Source organism: Dermacentor variabilis, unplaced genomic scaffold (genome assembly GCF_050947875.1).
Source record: "Dermacentor variabilis isolate Ectoservices unplaced genomic scaffold, ASM5094787v1 scaffold_12, whole genome shotgun sequence".
Lineage (NCBI taxonomy): Eukaryota > Metazoa > Arthropoda > Arachnida > Ixodida > Ixodidae > Dermacentor > Dermacentor variabilis.
In genome coordinates this window covers 37,761,838-37,781,785 of record NW_027460280.1, presented here as the reverse complement: position 1 = coordinate 37,781,785, position 19,948 = coordinate 37,761,838, and the positions used below count along the sequence as shown (strand labels likewise).

The 19,948-nt window shown below is 42.5% G+C and overlaps 1 protein-coding gene across 2 annotated transcripts in view; it reads right to left on the bottom strand.

Annotated features, from left to right (window-relative positions):
* The window catches only part of mura (ring finger protein murashka), a 168,681-nt gene that overhangs the window by 10,012 nt on the left and 138,721 nt on the right, over positions 1-19,948 (bottom strand). For both annotated transcript variants that reach the window (XM_075677384.1, XM_075677385.1), the window contains 3 exons: positions 14,360-14,484; positions 3,038-3,204; positions 2,605-2,765 (listed from right to left, as the gene is read on the bottom strand). In XM_075677384.1, coding sequence (XP_075533499.1) covers positions 2,605-2,765; positions 3,038-3,204; positions 14,360-14,484 — 453 coding nt within the window. The remainder of the gene's footprint in view (positions 1-2,604; positions 2,766-3,037; positions 3,205-14,359; positions 14,485-19,948) is intronic.

Genomic DNA, 19,948 nt, shown 5'->3' with positions numbered 1-19,948 from the left:
ACGAATTATGGATATAGCGAACTAATTTCCGACTTTTTAACTGTTCGTTATATCGAGGTTTCACTGCATTCAACAATATTCGAAATTTTCAAATATTTGCACACCCCTAAATGTAATCAAGATATGCGCGCTTTAGTGAAAAGCGGGTCTCAGATGAAGACGAGTGCTGCGGCTGTGCTGCCAAGGAAATCGATCGCGAGGCCTTTGCCACAGCGAGCGCTAATCATTCACAAGATGACGAGAATTGCAGCTTCCGTAGTGCTTTTGTGCAAAATAGAAACGGGATTTGCTGGTTTATTCAGTAAATTAGGGCATGCTGACATAGTAAGCATCTGTTTATTGTTTTCTTGATACCCTCAATAATTCGACATATGGTTAATTCGCACATTTCTTTTAGACCCGTGAAATCCGAATTAACAAGGTTTTACTGTATTGTAACGGGCACGTGGGGCATGTTAATGTGTGATTTGCAGTTTAGCATGTCACTGTCAGCATGGCACAGTTTCGATACAGGCTGGTTTGCTACTACACTGCTTCAATTTCTACTTTAACTGGAATAAACATGTGCTACAGGCATTTCAATGCACATAAGAAGCACCGCTGCAAGCCAGGTGACATAAGCATTTAGGCTTAGTGTGGTGATTAATATTTCGAAATCTATTCCACAAAAAAAGTCACTTGTGACATCTGCATGCGCCTTTCGTGTGCCTGACATTTTGTTTGTGTCAAGATGCGATTTATGATGCACAGTGCTTATAGCAATAGCTAGCCACATGGCCTGCGTGCATTGCATCACAGAGCGCAGAGCAATGTGCAAGAAAATAGCTTGTTATGCACAATCACAAGTTCATCAAAAAGCAATGGACTTCTGAGATCAAAAATAACACTCCGAATTGGAAACACCAGAGGCCACACGCAGACACGGCGGCAGTGCTACTTCGCCCTTATCCCCCTTCCTGGATGCTACTCAGCATTCGCACGTGTGATCTTGCAGCTATGTTTACCTGATGCCCGAATTTTTGGTGAAGTTTTAAACATGTTCCTGGCACAACATGACAGCCAATAAGGTGGTTATGAAGGCATGTACAATTATTTTTACTTTTAAAACACAAAAACCTCAATCCACAGGAACTTCACTCAATGCATTTTCGAACTGCAAACACAACGTAATGCAGCCACACATTGAATACTGGATCATTTGATCCAGTAATTTGGTAATTTTTTTTGTGCCCATTAAATAATATACTGTGTGTAGCCATTCACTTGATTCATAGCAACAGTTATACGAGTCTGTGCATAAGCACATCGTTGGAAAGAGGGGAGAGGTTCCACAGCACTCTAGGAAGGCCGAGTGGGTTCCCCAAGGCCAAAAAGATTGAAAAACCCTGTGATAAACCACGCAGCAATGGGTTAATTTCAACCACCAAAGGTACTTAAAGTTTTGCATACAAAAACTTCAAGTACACAAGAATTTCTGCATTTCACCACCACCTACAGCTACTATGGCTGCATGGAAGCTTCTAAGAGTACCACAATTTCCCACAGGTTTTGCAAAGGACACTCATTATTTTACAGTCCAAAGGCAGTCTTCCAGAGCTTTCTTAATATTTTCACACACACTTTTTAACGACCACTTAAATGTGAGCCCCACTGTATCCATTCAGCAAGCCTGCACAATGCAGCCAATGGACCTCATGCTTTTCAAGCTTTGTGCAACACTCGTCACTGGATGCCAGCACCAGGAAACCTCTTTTTGTTGTTGAGCACAAGTGTCTCATCGCGTAGAGTGGCTAGCGTACGAAGCCACAGGCTTGCCATGTCCTGGCAGCATGCTAACAAAAGGATCAAGACACGCAACAATGGCGAGGATGGAGTAGCGTTGACATCTGCATTAGAGAGAGCAGTCATTTTGCTGACGAAAACTTCATCATTTGCGGCCGTTTTAGTGGCATACCGCGGGCTTTAGCGCAGCTGTGACTTACCCTGCAATAACACAACAGCCCCAGCCCCCTTCTAGGCAATGTTGACTGTGAGAGCAGACAACTGTTAGAATAATGGATAAAACACAGTAATTCCAACTGTTCCTTTAACTTCATTATCATGAGATTTTGCCTAATTTAAGTTGCCAATTTAATTACCACTTAAGTTCATTCAATTACCACTTTATAATTCCAACTTAAATTAAGTGGCAACTTAAAAGTTCATTGTATCTAGACAAAAAAAGACTAAAAGCAAACCAAACTTTCTTTTAGGTTGGTGCCATGAAAGGGTTTAGCCGTGTAACAGTTAAACCAGCAACGCTCCTTACGAAGTAAATATAATGGCCAAAGACTAATCTCTACAAAAGCTTACACCTACTATGCTGGATTTTATATAACTTCCTCCAGTAAAAGTTGGTGCTGCAAGAGCTCTTGCTTCATATGCTATGTTCCTGTTTTGTATGTTTATAGGGTCACAATGAAGAGGGGTAAAACATTACAAATATATATCAGAGAAATTCAAAAGGAGGAGTTTAAGCATGGCGATGAAAAGTTATGGTGTGACCCAATAAATATTCCCAGCACAGATATCACAATGCACTCTGTCATGACATACTGCACCCACCTTGAGCCACTTGTCAACGCATCGAGCATGGAATTCGTGCCCACAAGGAAGCACACGCAGGACCTGTCGGGCCTCAAAGTCGCACATGCATACCACACATGATGTCTGCTCAGATTCGTGCGTCTCAGGATTGAAGCGGTACGACAGCAGTTGCTCAATCTCTGCACAGAGAACAGTCATCACACCAGAAAGCAATTAAAGATTGTAGAGGATACACTGCATGACTATATAGCAAAAAGACCACCAAAGCTGAACACAGATGCATTGTTTCCTTTGGGATGCCAAGCTAATGCTGTCTGGCTATTCTGTCCAGCCTTCATTACAATACTTTTACTTTTATAGCTGAGCTGACAACTAAACCACACTGCACCATGCCCCATGAAAGCCTTGACATTTAGCTTAAACAACACCATGAAAATGACTCAGAACATACCTGCTCTTGGCAAGCCACGTGGCTTGGCTTCTCCCAGCCTCTCGGCCAAGCTCAACAGGGCTTCATAGTTCTCAGCTGCTGGCGACTCTGCACTTGCCATTTCAGGCGCATACGCTGGCATTGGGTTGTTGGACAGCATGGCACTAGAACCATCATAAGGCCACCAGCTGCATCAGTGAACATGCACCTCAAAAGTATCAGCACAGTTGGGAATGTCTCCAGGGTATGTGTGCATGCAGCACACCTACGACCACAAAAGACACAAAGTGGCACAAGGCATGCTAAACACACTGTCATGGGCAGACAAGGAACACATTGCCAAGTATAACAACATTTGAAACTAAAAGAATTTTCACAACATGTAATGTACATGTGCACAACAGCTGCAAAAGGACACTCGGCAATTGTTCTGAGCCTTAGCATGGCCTACAAGAAAATGTGTGGGCACTGTGCCACACTCGGCATTCACAAGTAGGCACACTAAGTGACATCGAGTTACTGAAACCCCACGCTCTCAATTTGTGAACAGCCTGTAATACAGGTTAAGAAATAAGCAGTATACACTTTTGTAGCAAGCTGTCGTACCATGCTTGCATAGCATGCCTAATGGTAGAAAAAAAAACCTTCAAATGAAACTTGATTTTATGTAGAACATTTATTTTTGCAGCCAGAAAGCTATATGCAGGTATACGCAAATCAAATCTTTATTTCCACCATGTACATTACAGATGGAGAACAGCGGAAAAAAAGCTGCCAGTAGGCAGCTTGACAAGTCCACAGTCCCATGTGATGAGCGGCGTTTGGGCAACAGCAATGAAAAAAAAAAATGCACATTCAATAGACAAATGCAAACATTTCATCGGCGCAGAACAAAAGTAAAACACAATGGTCTGAAATAAATGCCAGGATAAGTAAAATCAGTTTTTTTCTTCTTCTTCAAACATAGATCTAAGTTTAGCAGTGGAACAAATCAATAAATAACATTTAACAGATTGATAATGGTTTAACAGTGAGGGCAAAGAATAACACAGGCTTCCATGCCAGAGCTCAAACAGGGTGCAACAGCGTTCCAATATTCACCATGTCTGGTAGCACAATGGTCATTTTTTTCTAAATGTGCCAGTGTACCCAGGTTGTTTATTTTATATCTCACTTCATATTTAAACCTAGTACTCAAACGATAGTGGTATAGTTTGTGCGCCGTGATAACATGCGTTCTATGGAAAAAATCTGCAGTTGTTGCATTATAACCAGCACTGTACACACGGCATAGGTATCATTTCTGCATAACATAAATTTTTTGTAGGTTGGAGAATGTAGTCGTACCCCAAACAAGTTAGCAGTAGTTAACATGTGAATAGAAAAGAGAATTATAAATCAGTACTTTAAGTTTTGCAGAAAGAATGCATCTGAGACGACCAATTATTCTAGTTATTCGAGCTATATTTATCACTAGTAAGTTCACATGAGATTTCCAGGACATGTGTGCAGTAAATGTCACACCAAGGCATTTTAAATGGTCAACAATATCAACAGAACGAGAGTTGAATTAATATCAGCATGAGGAGGGACTGGCTTTATTTTGGCCCGAAAGATAACTGCTTTTGTTTTATTTTCATTGATCTTCATAGAGTTATATGAGGAACACTGTTGTAGCTGAACTATAGTATCATTAAAATTAGAGACAAGGTGATCAATGTTACAACCAGAAAAAAATATGCTAGTGTCCATCTGCGTATATAATAAATTTGGCGTTCTGGTCAATCTTAACAATGTCATTTATATAAAGGTTAAATAGCAAGGGTCCTAATATGCTGCCTTGTGGGACACCACAAAGCAGTGGAAGGGCTTGTGATCACGAGTTATTAATTTGCACAACTTGTCACCAACAGGATAAATATGACCGCAATAAATCTAACCCACACCCACGTATACCATAAATGTTCAACTTATCCAGCGAAGCTTCGCGATTCACCAAGTAAAAAGCCTTGGAAAAGTTGAGAAATAAGCCGATCACTATTTTCTCATTTTCAAATTGTGCTAAAATGTATTCCCTTTGGTGAAGCAAGGCTAATTCTGCTGATATGTTATTCCGGAACCCAAATTGATGAGGTGTTAGTACATTGGAGCTTTCAGCGAAATTCAAGACCCTACAATGAATTATTTTCTCGAGAGCCTTTGAAAAAATTGGCAAGATACAGGTCGGCAACTGCCAAGGTCATTTAAATTTTTCTATTTAAAGAGCACTACTACTTTGGCAATTTGTATACTACATATTTCACAGGCAATGTGGATCAATTTCTAATAGTAAATTCCACTACCTTCCAGTTACCTCAGCATTCAAGCAATCTCTCGGATTTGGAAAATCCAAATGAGCCAGCAGAAAGCAAAATGCTCCAAACCTAATGCAGAAGCTTCTAGAAGCAGCTGATTCAAAAAAGCCATATAATTTCTGTTGAATAAATTTTTATGATTATCAACTCATCTGCTGCTGAGATCTGTCATGAAAAAATGTTTACGAAAGCACAAATACTTCTCTCAGCAATGATAAGAGATGCAACATAAACAAAGGCTAAATTAGTGGTCCAACAGCAAAGCAAGAGGGTGTTCCACCACAGGGTGAAACCAAGTTGCCTATGAGACGCGAAAACCCAGTCCAGATCAGTGGAATACTAATACCATCACAGGTAAATTTAGTGTCGGTTTTGAGTAAGTGTACATTGCTTCACTGAGTACTATTTTGGCAGCTTGGTGCTACATGGCGAAATAATGTTTAGAATTGATGGCTAAGAATCATTGGTACCAAAAGCACTTGGAATTATTATTTGACTTTGGAAAGTAGTGCTCACTGGTTGCTTCCTTCTTTTCTTTGCAGAACGCACCTTATACAGAATTCAGAGAAACTGCTAGGACAACAACACTATCACAAACTTGGGCAATTTCCTCATTTACTGTAATGGATACAGGGCAAAGGAAAACCGCATGTCAGACAATAGTTGCAGCTAAGATGGCCACTTTTGTCCACTAAAACAAATATGCTTTCAATAATAATAGCGCTAGTGCAAAAATACTTAACTCTTCACTTTATGCACTCGCCCTTTACTTTTACGCGGTTTAAAGATGGGTTAAGTGAAGCAAGTACACCAAGTACACTTGCCACCAAGTGCATTCTGCAACGAGTGTCACTACAATTTTTAGTATGTCAGCCTCAGAATGAAAATGCCAAGTGACACTAAATTTGCCCAAGTGAAAGTGTAAGACTCTACAATAAAGCAGAAAAACCTGCTCCAGAACAACCAGTGGAAATTATCATATTGAAGTGGGTCAGGGAGTATGAGTTGTCATTCAAAAGTGGGCCTCCTCATTTTCCTTTGCACCGTTATAAATGTGTCCAGCACTTACATGTTAAAGCACAAGGATCAATGTTTTTGTGCTGGATCTGCATACGCATACAAATCCTGTGTTGGTGTTTTAATAATAAGTTCAACTTCATGTGTAATTTTCATTCTCTGTGTTCACCAAGAGTCACCCATCTTTCAATAGTTGTTTGCTATGTTTCAGGTTGGTCACGATAAAGGCAAGGCACATTGCCCGGCATCAAATTAAAGAATGTTTTGTTTGCTTTTAAACAGACTAATAGGTACCAGTAAAAAGACAAGTCTTCACCACTCAGCAAAACAGAGTTAAAATTAAAGCTGAACTTCCCTTTCTCAACTACTACACAAAACCCACAGCACTAACCACATAATTTCAAGACATCACAAAAATAATGGGTCTTGTGCAGTGATGGTCACTGTTCTGTATCAAGGTTGTGGCACTTGGGAAGCAAATGAGAAAATTCTACTGACTGCAACACATCACCATGCCCAACCTCTACAGCCCAAGTAGTTCTTAATAAAGCCACTTAAACTCACTCTGCAACAAGTGCAATACACTAGACTTAATACTGTGAGCTTCTATCGATTTCACTTTAAAAATGACCCGATAAGTTCTATGTGCAAAAGATGTCAATTTTCCAGCAATTGTACCACGTGTATGTCAACATTCTTCGCAGAGCAAAGGCCACACTTTAAACCATAAATCATGTCTATATCACACCGCCAGTAGTGTAAGAGGCAGGGAATAACTACCCACTATCGCATGAGCTGAAAGCTTGCACTGGAGTGCTTGCACACTCAAGACAACCAACCTAATGTAACTCTTAAGCAGCATGCAAAAGCTGATCCCTTGACTAGGGTCTTTCATTTATAGCTTCTATGTCTGTTTCTTCTTTAATTCGAGGTAAATGGGGGGGGGGGGGGGTAAAGATCTTTTATTATTAAAGAGAAAAACGGGGAGAAATCGGGGCTTTTGTTATCTGACAGCCCAAAGTTAGTGATTTTCCCAGTAACTTTCACAAACAGTTAGCATGAACAATAGTCTCCATTTGGACAAAGACAATTTACTTAATCCCTGAAGAGTCATCACCATATATGCACAGAGAGGATTGAACATTTCGAACAACCCGCCGTTCCCGAGTGAAGCGCTACCTATCATCACATCGAAGTGTTGCAACCTTCAGACTTCTAAAAAAAGATGTATTGTGCTGCCTTTCCTTGACTTCTGCCAGAACTGTTCTTTTAATTAGCTCTATAATGGATGCCATCGTGGTAGTTAAGGAGTATTCCTGCTTCGCCTAGTTTACTGCCACGTGCTCACGCCCGCAGTTGCACGAGTTTCGAGTTACAGGAGTAGGTAAAACTGACTTTTATTATCTCTTTCCTTATAAGTCAATGCGTTACTGTGAGATGCCTGCCGCATGACTCCTCCGTAAGGGTGCATAACTTGTTTAACAGATGGGCACTTCTAAATTGGCGATACTGCCATGCGTGAGTCTTTCTGTTAATTTTAGAGGTTCGAATTAAGGAAAGGTTTTCCATTTTTTAATTGCATGCAGCTGTGCTGTTCAAATTGCTGCAATTTCATTGAAAATGGTCAATTTCATTTTACATCTTACATTACTTAGTCAGTACAGAGCACAAACTCCCGATATTTGCCAGTGCAGTTTAGCACACCACAATGAAGAAACCCCAGTTGTCATAGGCTATTTGAATTTTGAAATAACTGTGACACTGAATCTAGAAATTTGCTATGCAGATGAGTTCTCCATCTACAAAAACGAATGTTTTATGGAAGGGTCATCTAACATATCGGTTCAATGCTTGACTTGGTGTCCTTTTAAAACATGATCTGCAAGCATAAACTTACGGAAAGACAGAGTGCAACATACATCATTTTAAAAATGTGTTTCCATTAAAACGATGCTAGGATCCTTTTTTTACTACTCGTTCCCTCAGTGCAGCAAACACTTGGTGGGCAAGAAGGCGTCACAGCCCATTTACCAAGTAACTAAAATTCGTTAATTAACCATTCAGTTACTGGTTTCAAGGTCCATGTCACAATGTCAGTATTGCAGAAGGGTTCCGTAGGAGGCCAGAACAACTTACGCAATTTTAAGTACGTGATCCATTTATGTATGGACAAAAATTTACCTTTTTCTCGCTTTGATTACGGAACAAGGTGCCCAGTCAGCACCGAAAGCACTGCCCACGTTATTCTAGATGCTGTCCTGACATAGCACCACTCACTGCGATGGCCTGCTGATGCATCCAATTACATGACCTTCACAAGATGAGATGATAAAAGCTGCGCTCAGGCAGTCAACCTGGTGTAAAGACATAGCTACAGAAATTCTGAGAATTGTCTACTAATGCATAGGCATTCTTTGGCTCAGCTGCTACTTCACTGTTGCTTACTTATTTAGCTAGCTTATGCATGTCTACACATCACTAATGATCATCTACTGTTACAGTATTATAATGATTACATGAGTTACTTTTATGCATTCATTTTACAGTTATATATCATAGCAACTGGGCCGAAACACCGTCACAACCTGTTTTCGGCCACCACAGCTTTCCCCCCCCCCCTTTTGTCACACCCTTGACATGGCGACGATGACATAACTAGTTTATTTTAAATATTATTTCTAATGCTACCAATCATCTACCACTATATTAATACAGTCAAACCCACTTATAACAATATTCAAGCGCCACAAAAATTCCATTGTTACAACTGATAATTGTTATAATTGGGTTGTGTGAAAAAGAGCAAAATAATGGCAGAGGTGTTGTGAGAAAGCTATAATGGTGGGGAGGCCAGTGCCCCTCCCCACCACTTTCTTCTATCCAGCTGCTGATTGTGCTGACTAACTGTTTAACTCTGCTTCCTGTATGCTCTAATCGCGTGCAACAAGCCGCGGCTGTTGGTGTTCAAGAAGTGCACTGCTATAACAACTGCAAAGAAGGGATTACGGATGGCAAGTGACATGCGAGCTCCACCGCGGCATCGCTTTAGTGACCCATAAAGGGGCCTTTTAAAAAATGCGAGACACTTGCCACAGCAGCCTCTCAGCTTGAGAAATCCAGAAGAAACACTGGGGTGAGATTGCCACACGCAACTTGCCATGTACTTCTAACTGGCTTGCACAAGAAAACCCCATGTCCATCAGCCTTGCCTGCTTTAAGCGAACCTTGTCGGCATCCTTCTCTAAGGCATCCAAGGTGCTCCACGTAGTGCAGCGGAAGGGCCCTGATGAAAATGAGGCCCCGGAAGGACTGAATCATCTGCAGGGCCTTCTGTGACGACAACGTTGAGGCAGCCTGCCCTACCGCATCATCTCTGCTATAGTAATCAATCTCATTGTCGCTATTCAATGCAAGCATATTCGCAACGATTGCCTCATAGGTTAGAACTTCTGATTTTTCTAATGCGTCATTTGCATGTAGAAACTTCCAAGTCCAGAAACACCCTCATCGACTGCGGACCAAAGTTCAGGCATCCCACTTCATCGGCGGGAGCTTTGCAGGCTTCGTACAAGTCATTGCTGCCCCAGACAAGGCACACTTTCCTAAAGCAGTTCCGCATCATAGAAGCGCTTACTTCGGACCATGCACCAACACCAACAATTGACTGCACATCCATCAGTAGATCGATTTTCAAGTCTAGTAGCTCCCTGCTTGTCCAAGTGGCCATGTCAATCAAACTTGTTCAGGACACAGCAACGATACATGAAAATTGACAATCACCCTGGCACCCGTGAGCTGCAAGCCTGCAGTCATGTTCGGTGGCATGAAAAAAACTTCCACACTTGAGAGCTTAGGCATAGAGTCGTGGGCATTACAATTATCAAGGATGGATGCCACTTTCCTTAGATTATACATTGATTGAACTCCAAGAGCTACTCCTGAAAAAGTTATCGCGTCATCCATGCCTTGTGGTTGTGACGGTAGCGCACCGGTATCCTGGCAGCACAATGGAAGCAGTAAGGATTTTTTTATTTCCCAATGACAAATGCAGGGCACTTGTCACTCCCGTCCATGCTAATGCAAAAAGCAGTGAGTCGCAGCTTGCTGTTCTTGCCGCCCTTACATGTGTCTCCTTTGAGTGCATGCATCTTGGATGGCAACATCTGGAAGAACAGTCCTGTTTCGTCGCCAACATAGTTGTCAAGGATGAGGGGCAGCATTTCCTCTGCCCACTTCTGCCTCACCGTCAAAACGAAGCTTCTTCACCAGTGACGGCTTTGTAAACAATGCCGTGCCTTTCTTTGAAGCACTGTACCCAGCCGCCACCTGGCTGGAAGTTCACACAGTTGATGAGAAGGGCTAACTGCTTCGCCTTTATGGCCAGAATCGACCCAGTGATGGGCAAGTTCATGGCATGTGCACCGAGAAACCACTTGTATAGGCCCTCTTCCACCTCCTTATAGGCACCTTTTTGAACGCATTTGTGCCCAGTGTCTACCTATCAGCTTTCTTTGTCGAACTTGTCTGCCGCGCAGATTATTGTCAACACTGTCAGTTGCGATAGTCCATACTTCTTCACCAAGTAGCACACTTTATTAGTCTTTGTAGTTCTTCACTATACTGCACTTTGTTTCCAAATCTATAGCAGTGCACTTTCTTCTCACCGACAACGTCGTGCATTGCCGATGATCAGTGGGCGGATCAACCATCTTGCGTCTTGGCAGCAAGTCGAAGGAGGCAGAGAAACCACGTTGCCAGGTACAACTCTGACGCAACCAACAAGTAGAATAACTTACCGCGATGGCAGAACTGCGCAAAATTGGGGCCAGCGGGCCAGCAAACAATCCGAGAGCAGCACTGTCAGCGCAGTTGGCACAGTCCATTTGTGTTTCAGAAGGTGGCATGGCATATAGCTATGGGCGCAGCCCAATTGTGTTCACAGGGGTGGGAGAACGATGGGAGAGAGGCGCGCGAGGTCAAATAGCGGAGAAGGCTGGAAGACAGGTCTATTGTATGAGTGCACGGCGGCCATTGGGGTGGTGGGGAGGGTGCAGTGGCTTGCATTCCTCTTTCTTTTTAGAGCGCAGCTTTTAGGCGCCCGTTTCTGCAGCGAGCAGCGGCGTCCCCCTTAACCAAGCGAACTAGCACAGCGAAGGATAAAAGATCAAACGCAGAGCGCAGCGGGAGATGAAAGACAGCGATAGCAAAGAGAGTGCAAGGAGGAGGAGGGCATGGTGAAAGGGTGAGAAGAAAAGCATAGTGCCACGCAAGACGGCTCTACAGCGACAATGGGTATGAGATTGTGCCAGAGGAGCACGCGTCATTTGTTCACCGATGACACCATCGGTGATGACGCCATATATGGAAACGAAGCACTGCATGAGCGGAGGTCTTTCTGCAGCAGCTGCCCGCACCGGCTCACCGGGTCACCCATGCGCTGCCTCTCGCAATCTCTCAATTAGCGAGGCATTTGTGCCACATTTCGCTCCATTTGCAATGTGGCGCACAAGAATGTTTGTCCGCACCAGCCAACAAATCGCGAAACGAAAACACTTATAGAGCTACGCTCAAATTTTACATTAAGAGCATCATAATCTTTGGTGAACTTTTTCCTTTCAAGAATTTCACATTCCATTACCTTTCAGCATGGATACCTAGCAGCCAGACTTCATTATAACCGATAATGTGACATGGGAGCATTGTAGTAAGTGGGTTATTTCACCATAGAAAACACAAAAGTTGACAGTGCAGCAGCTTCTCATTGTTATAACCGATATAGTGTTAAAAATGATATGATTATAAGCGGGTTTGACTGTATAACAATTACATGTGTTAACTTGATCAATTATGCATTTATTTCGCAGATATAAGGCATAACAGCAGGGACAGATTTTGCTGGGGCACTCACCAAAGAATGCTTATATACACTGCAGTCCATAGTTCGAATCCCGGTCAGAAGTATTTTCTTTCATTTTTCTAACACAACCAATCATGTACTATTACACTATTATAATGATTACATATGTTAAGTTGACCAATTATGCATTTATTTTGTAGGTATAAGGCGTCATGGGACAGACAGATTTTGCTAGGGTACTCGCCAAAAATGCTTATGCATTAAAATCAAACAAGGCGGGAAGCATCGTGTGGGCAGAACTTCTCTTAATGCATCCAGTTTTGGTATCGAAGTGGGAAAAGGCAACCTCGAATACCTGAACTATGGATCTAAATTTACGTAAATTGCTAGCCTCCAGCAGCGCCACACTCCTCCAATACAGCCATTGTAACGTTCGCATTAAAACCAATAAGTGAAAAGTTATGTCCTCAATTTTAGGTAATTAACAAATAGACTGCAACGACTACTCGATCATCTAGTGTCTGATGCGCTGAAAGAATGACTAGTGCAGAAAGCACCATCACATATGTTAAATTTTAATTCTGAAAAATCTGTTTCTACTAAAATAGATCACCCAGTATAATCTGCTCAAGAGCTATGAATTGGGCCAGTTGGTCCGTATTCATTTTTCTTGCGCTAGTACTGCAAGATGCAACGGGGACGAAACGAACACTGGATATGAAGCGGACACCTCTCTATATCCAGTGTTCGTTTCACCCTGTTGCGCCTTGCAGTACTTAGCGCAAGAAAGATGAATAATCTGCTGATATAATTACAGCAACTTTACGTTACGCTAATTTCTGGGTACAGAAGTTTTTTGCTCCTGCTCTACAACTTGAGTCATGCGTGTAACAACAATGCGGCATCTTTAGGGTGAAAGAATTTTTGCCAAGTACAAGGTCTAAACCTAAAGAAGACTGACATCAATAGATGACAGCGAATGGAACACAAAAGGCACTTTCGATGTGTTTTGTCTGCTAGTGTTCATTCACTGTCTATATCAGGAAAGGCTAACTTTGGCTGGATGGCTCAATGAAGATGAAATGAATGTTGTAAATTAAGTCTATACTTTGGATGAAGGTGCTTGTAACAAGCTGCTGACAGATTTCTCTCGAGGAGTTTCAGATGGATTTTTCAAACAGCTTTTATGCACCAGAGCAATGCAGCTCTTGTGCAAAAAGAAAAAAGAAAAAAAAATTTAAATAAGTGTATGCTTACATAATAAAATTGTCACTCATTTCCTTCATGCGTTCAGTTATTCAACTTTCGAACAATCCACACTTCTTTAAATTTCTGTGAAACCTGAATTATGCTTTTTTAACCCTTTAAGCGACTACAAAATCCAAAAATGTGTTCGGAAAATTACGTTTGTTTTTATTCTGTCTGGCTAGCGAATTTTTTGCAGATTCAAAATATATTGACACGGGAGTCAGTAAGTTCACAACTTGTGCAAAAAACACACAAAATGTTGTTAAAACGAGGAGGCACTGGCAGAGGGTTCTGTCCATCTAACTTCATTCACTGCCATGCTGCCATATTGAAACTATCGTTGTCATCGACAACACCAGTCACTGGACGTGTCTATAGCACTGAAAACACTGCGATCACTATCAATGCTTTCATGCACAAGCAAATCATCTTAGGAGCTTGAGAACTCAATCAAATGAAAGCTGCGTTTTCGCAAGAAGTGTGGCAACACACGACTAGCAGCCGCCCATTTTTTAAATTTCTACCGGATGAACGCAGACAAACGGAGTCTGTAGGCCTCCTAGCAGGCCAAAGAGGAAACTTGCCAAAGCGTCAAAATTGATACGACCAATTACTAGCACTTAGAAAGAGCACCCAAACACGTGGACGAGACAGGCTCGTCCTTGGCAATAATTGAAAAAAGAGAGAGGGAGAAATTGGAAGCGAGTAATACTTGTCCACAGCACTTTAAGGGTTAATGTACGCATGCCAACTTTTGCACTAGAATTAAAGAAGACCAGAAGCCATGCTCAGCTACATTACAGAGATATCATGCTCCCGCTTATCTACGGAGTGCTTAACATGGCAATCAGCAACAGGTGCACTCACAAGAGGTGCAGTAGGAAGCCTGGATGAGGATGTGGCGGTGGCGGAGGAGGCGTGGCAGCCACCAGAGGGGTACGCCAACGGCGACCAGAGCTGCGACGTCCATGAACCAGGCGCCGTGGATGCACCTATAAAAGCAAAAGAAGGGTATGACACTAAACATCCAGCATGCTACTTTAACATCCAGAATGAATAAATGAATGAATGAATGAAAAACTTTATTTTCACAAAGGAGGTATTCCGGCGAAGGAAAGGCCAACACTGGAGTATTTACTCAATTTTGCTAAATGGCGGGACACACAAGAGCAAACAGTGACTTCCAACAGAAGATTGATGTTCGGTCATTCTGCACTGCTGAAAATTCCCAGTTGTTTTTTTCTGCATCTTTACTTTGTTTACTAAGCTTGCATCCCATTTGGCTGAAGCACTTGCACAGCAGATGCCGTCGTCATCAGCGCCAAGCATCTGCATGTGGCTCAAGCCCTGAACGAGCATCAGAATACGCTCCTCTCGTTTTTGGCTGGGCTGGATGCCACAGCCACCATGCTAAGTCTTCCACTTGCACTGAGTTACCATAGATGTTACAATAGTAGCACAGGCAGCTGCAGTAGGCTTAATTTCAGTCTATCATTACTACGCAACCTGCTACTGAACATTTAAATAATAAAGAGCACGATAAAAAAGAGACTGTAAAATGTTAGAATATACGTTTATGGCCTAACACAAATACAAGCACAAGAAGTGCAAACAGAAAAGTAATTGCAGGCACAAAATACTAATGCGGTAAAGTTATAAAATAACAGCACAATGACAAATGGATATATGACTGGATGGTGAGGCCAAATTTGAAGGTAGAGTCAGAAGCAGGGAGTAAAAGATACATGGCACTTAACTACAGTCAAGCCCACCTATAACTGCCACACTCGACATCTTCGTGCCTATGCCCATTCCCATCGATAGCCTACTATGGATGGTTGCAAATTTGTATTTTGCTGGTTTTTGAGCCGATATTTATTAGCATCCCTTTGAAACGGGACAATCACAAATAGTTACTTAGCCTACTTGAGTCAATCAGGCATGTGATACATGCTTTTCATTCTAGCATTTTGTATACATCTCCTTAATCTTTTTTTCTCTTCCTCAAACCTTCTCAGTCTACCTTGTGCTACTTACTACCCATGCCTGTAATGGATCCTGTCATATCGATCTGTTCCCTGCATTTTTTTTCCACGAATACTCTAAATGTCGCTTCCTTACCTCGACTGCCGACCAGTTGATGCCTCCATCCACTTTAAATCAAAGTGCTTCTAAAAGGTGCACGTTACCTATGGGTCTCACTAAGTGAATCCCTTCTCATTCCATTAGCTTACTCGACTAACTAGCACTGTCTAATGGTGGCATTGACGTAGTGCGCCCCTCCTCCATGAAAGCATAGCATTTCTACCAATTCTTATACGTCTGCACAAGAGTTTTTGAATGATGGCAGCAGCACTAATACGGTAGACAACTTCCGATTTGCGAGATTTCAGCCCAGAGTTTCACTTTCATCACTGAACTGTTTCGTTGCCACCGTGCACTGATATGAAGATATCCTGTGCGTTCTGAAGGTCTCAGTTCTTATCTGCACGTCGTTAACATCCTTCAGGCAAGATCACTTGCCAGTGGCCACACAGGGAGTAGAATTTTGCATAAAGGATGGTCAGGAGTTGACGTCGGCATTGCACTAAGCTAGCTACTATGACACATTTTCTTATAAATTTCAAGGCAGTCTTTACATAGAACACTGATAACTGCTGGAATATTGCACGGATCTCTTGTGTTAAAAATATATACGGTGAATTTATTTAAATGTTTTCTCTGTGAAAAGGAACACTGATGTTTTGATATACCTTTTACCTTTTTTTTTTTTTGTAAAAAGTTTGTGTAGGTATTTTTTTATATTATGTTTAGTAAGCAGGTTGCTTGGGGCTAGTACTGTTGGAAAGAATTTCTCCCTCTACAATTTGATACTATACATTTTAGTATCAAGCATGCGCTACGAGAGAAAAAAAAATATTCACTAGACTAGCCAAAAACTACGGTTTTTCCATGGGCAGGAAGGTGTTAAAATAAGTTATCTATTACTATAACAATTTTTCCTTTAATATATTTTGCAAAAAACTCATGACATGCATTACACTTGCAACAACACATTTGCAACACACCGTTACAGTGAACAGAATAAACTTCAGTGCAGTGGAGCTACAGCCGGCAAACGTGCAACACCATACATACACAGGGAAGGTTTACAGCATGAACGCCAGGAAGTTGGCAACAGATTCACAGGAGAGTGCTAGCGGAAGCCATTGGCAATGTGTGTGCATGCATGCGTAAAATGACCAACCTTATGCACGCAATATTTCAGCACAAGTTGATTCTAAAGGAACAATGTGACCATCCGGGAATTGTTAAGTTTTCTTCACTTTTTATTTCTTTCTTGCTCAGTAGGTTCGTGATAGTCGTGTTTATGTCACAGTTTATGAAGTCTATTAATTGGTTGTAAACAATGGCACTGATGGTGCCCATCTTGGTTTGCATCAAATTCATGATAAAGGCATACCTGCCAACTCATACGAATTTTCCGTAAAACGTATGAATTTCGAGCAGTCTTACGATTTTACGAATCTTGCTTGAAATTTTATGGAAAACATTTTATTTGCAAAAAAAAAGAAGCGTGAAAATGTAACTACACCCTGGTACCTTGCGCCGCCACGAGAGGGCAATACGTATGCATGGTATCATCATCAGCAGCTGCAAGGTTCTAGTGACTTCTGTCGTCTACTAGGCGGGGTCACAAATCCATATCCAAAGCTCGATAGTGCCGACAGCACCTCTAGCGCCTCTGCAAACCTGTTGCTATGCTGTTGTCTTTGTTCGTGTGGGTGCATGGGTTTGGACTTCGGTCAGCTTCAGTCACTACAGTGTTGGCCTTGCCTTTTGTGTGACTAGCCGCGACATCGGACGCAGTGCGACTCCAGCCTGTAGCGGCTTCACAGTGCAATGGCAGGCTCAAAGCCCCGACAGTACTTCCAAGTGTTTTTGAAATCGTACACGGCAGAATTTCCATGCCTCGTGCCGTCGATGAAAGGGAAGAAGTTCGGATTCTGCACCATGTGTGCCTGTGATATGAACATCTCGCATGGCAGCAAGTCTGACATCAAGGTCCACATTGCTTTGAAAAAGCATCAGGGATGCATGCGAGCCACGGACAGCCAGGCGAGCCTAGCAAGTTTTGTACACAGCAACAACGACCTCGGTGTGATTCATGCAGAATGCCTCTTCACAGCGTTTTTAGTTGAACACAACATCCCGCTGAGTGTCAGCGATCATGTGGGACCGATTTTCAGAAAGATGTTTTCCAAGTACAAAGAAGCGAAACGCTTTGCCTGTGGACGAACGAAGACTAGGTCAATTGTTCGGCAAATGGCCGCCAACGTGGAGACTCCTTTGCTGGATGCCCTAAAAAGGCAAGTATTTTCTATCACTGTGGATGGCAGTAACAATAGAGATATGCAGCATTACCCTATTGTTGCGACATATTTCGTTAAAGAAACAAGTAGGGTCGAAAGCCGCTTTCTTTGACTCGGGACAATCCAAGGGGAAGTGACGGGTCACCAGATTGCAAATCTGGTTCTGGACAAGATGAAGTCTCGGAATTTGCCTGTTGGAAACCTGTTGGCTATGTGTTCGGACAATGCCAATATCATGATCAGCAAGAAAAACAGTGTTTCTACTGTATTTAGAGAGGCTCAACCAGGTTTGATAGGGGTTGGTTGCCCGTGCCATCTCATCAACTTGGCCGCCTAAAAAGGAGTTTCATGTCTTCCTGTAAAGGCTGATGAGGCTTTGGTTGACATTTTTTTTACCTAGAGAAAAGCTCGAAACGGAAAGATTGACTTAAAGAGTTCCAAAATATGCATGATGTCGAGGTAAGAAAGATGTTGAAGCATTTGCCGACACGTTAGCTGTTGTTGGGAAAGTATTTGAAGAGGCTGCTTGACCAGTGGAAACCACTACTCAGCTTTGTTTTTTATCTGAAACAAAGTAGTGCAACAAGCAGAGCTTGTTTTTGGAGTCGTACCATTTTCCGAAGACTTCCTCGCAAACCCCGAAGAACCCTGCACTGACCCCAAATTCTGCTACACATCTTCACAAGACTGCTGCAGGCCTTGGGGAAAAAAAGCACCGACAGCGATGAACTCTTGCTGGACTTCAAGAAAAAAAAAAAAAAAAGCTGAAACTTCATACCAAGGATTCTGGGGAAGCCAGCCACGTGACCCATGAGGAGTGCCTGTTTTATTTTTTTGTCACCGGAGCTAAACAGAGCATGCTGTCTTTCTCCCAAAATGTTATACCACTTTTTGAGAAGGCAAACTGCCTTCTTCAGGCACAGGCTCCTGAGACTCATGTACCTCAGGGCCTCTTGAACTGCCTTTTCGAGGATCTCCCGACTAGATTTGTGCGCCCAGGTGTTGTCGAGGCATGTAATTCATTGCTGGAAGTTGACTATGGGGCTGCCGAGAACCAGAAAGGTGATGAAAACAGTCATTGGCAGCACAACCTACTCTGTGGTTGAGACACTGAGGTGCATTGAGAGAGAGCAGTTCCCTGCTGTACATCTGTCCTTAACGGCAGCGTGCGATTACATTCACCACAAATTCCCGCTAGAAGACGTCAATCTCAATATGGCTGAAGTTGCTCAAGTACAAGCTCTGGAAACTGCTTCATTCAACAGCGTACATCGTTTTATTATGGCGTTCCCTGCTATCCTACCCAAGCAGAGTGGTGAATTAAAAGAAGAAGCAATCGACGCACCTGAAGTCGGGTTTGCCAACTTGCAAGCGTATCAGGTTCCAGCCGACATATTGAATGAGCCAAGGTGCGACATGCAATGGTCGCAATTAAGAAGCGTTCGAAGTGTCGACGGATCGCTCAGGTTCCACAGAATGTCAATGGTTATGCTGGGTATTCTCTCCATTCCCCACAGCAATGCTGAATGTGAGAGAATATTCAGCCCTGTGAACAAAACTCGAATGGAGTTTTGCTCATCTGTGTGTGAGAAAACACTCGAAAGTCTGCTGATGGTCAATGGGCACGAGAGTGGTACTTGCTTTGAGCAAACCTACACGGAGAAGTTTCTGAAGCAGGCAAAGTCAGCAATAGCAAAATCATTGCAAAAATAAATTATGCCCCAGTGGAGTTTTCGCTCTTTACTCTCCAAGACACGGATTTCACTTGCGGTTGTGAAAAACACGAGTAAGCTTGTCACAAAAGGTAAACCTCCTAAAAAAGAAAAAGTGCTGCCGTGCACCCCTCCCCCACCTCTCCCTTGCCACGACAGTTTTACGAATTTCCAAATCTTCAGGTTGGCAGGTATGATAAGGGAGGTGGCCTAGACAAAAAATTAAGCCATAACCTTAGTATAGATATTGATAATGATGCCCAAAGTTAGAAGAACCCCAACATTAGCGTGCCGCTCCAATGCATATTCAATGTACTATATGTGACGATTACATAAGATGAACACGTCGGTAGCATGGCACAACTGGAATA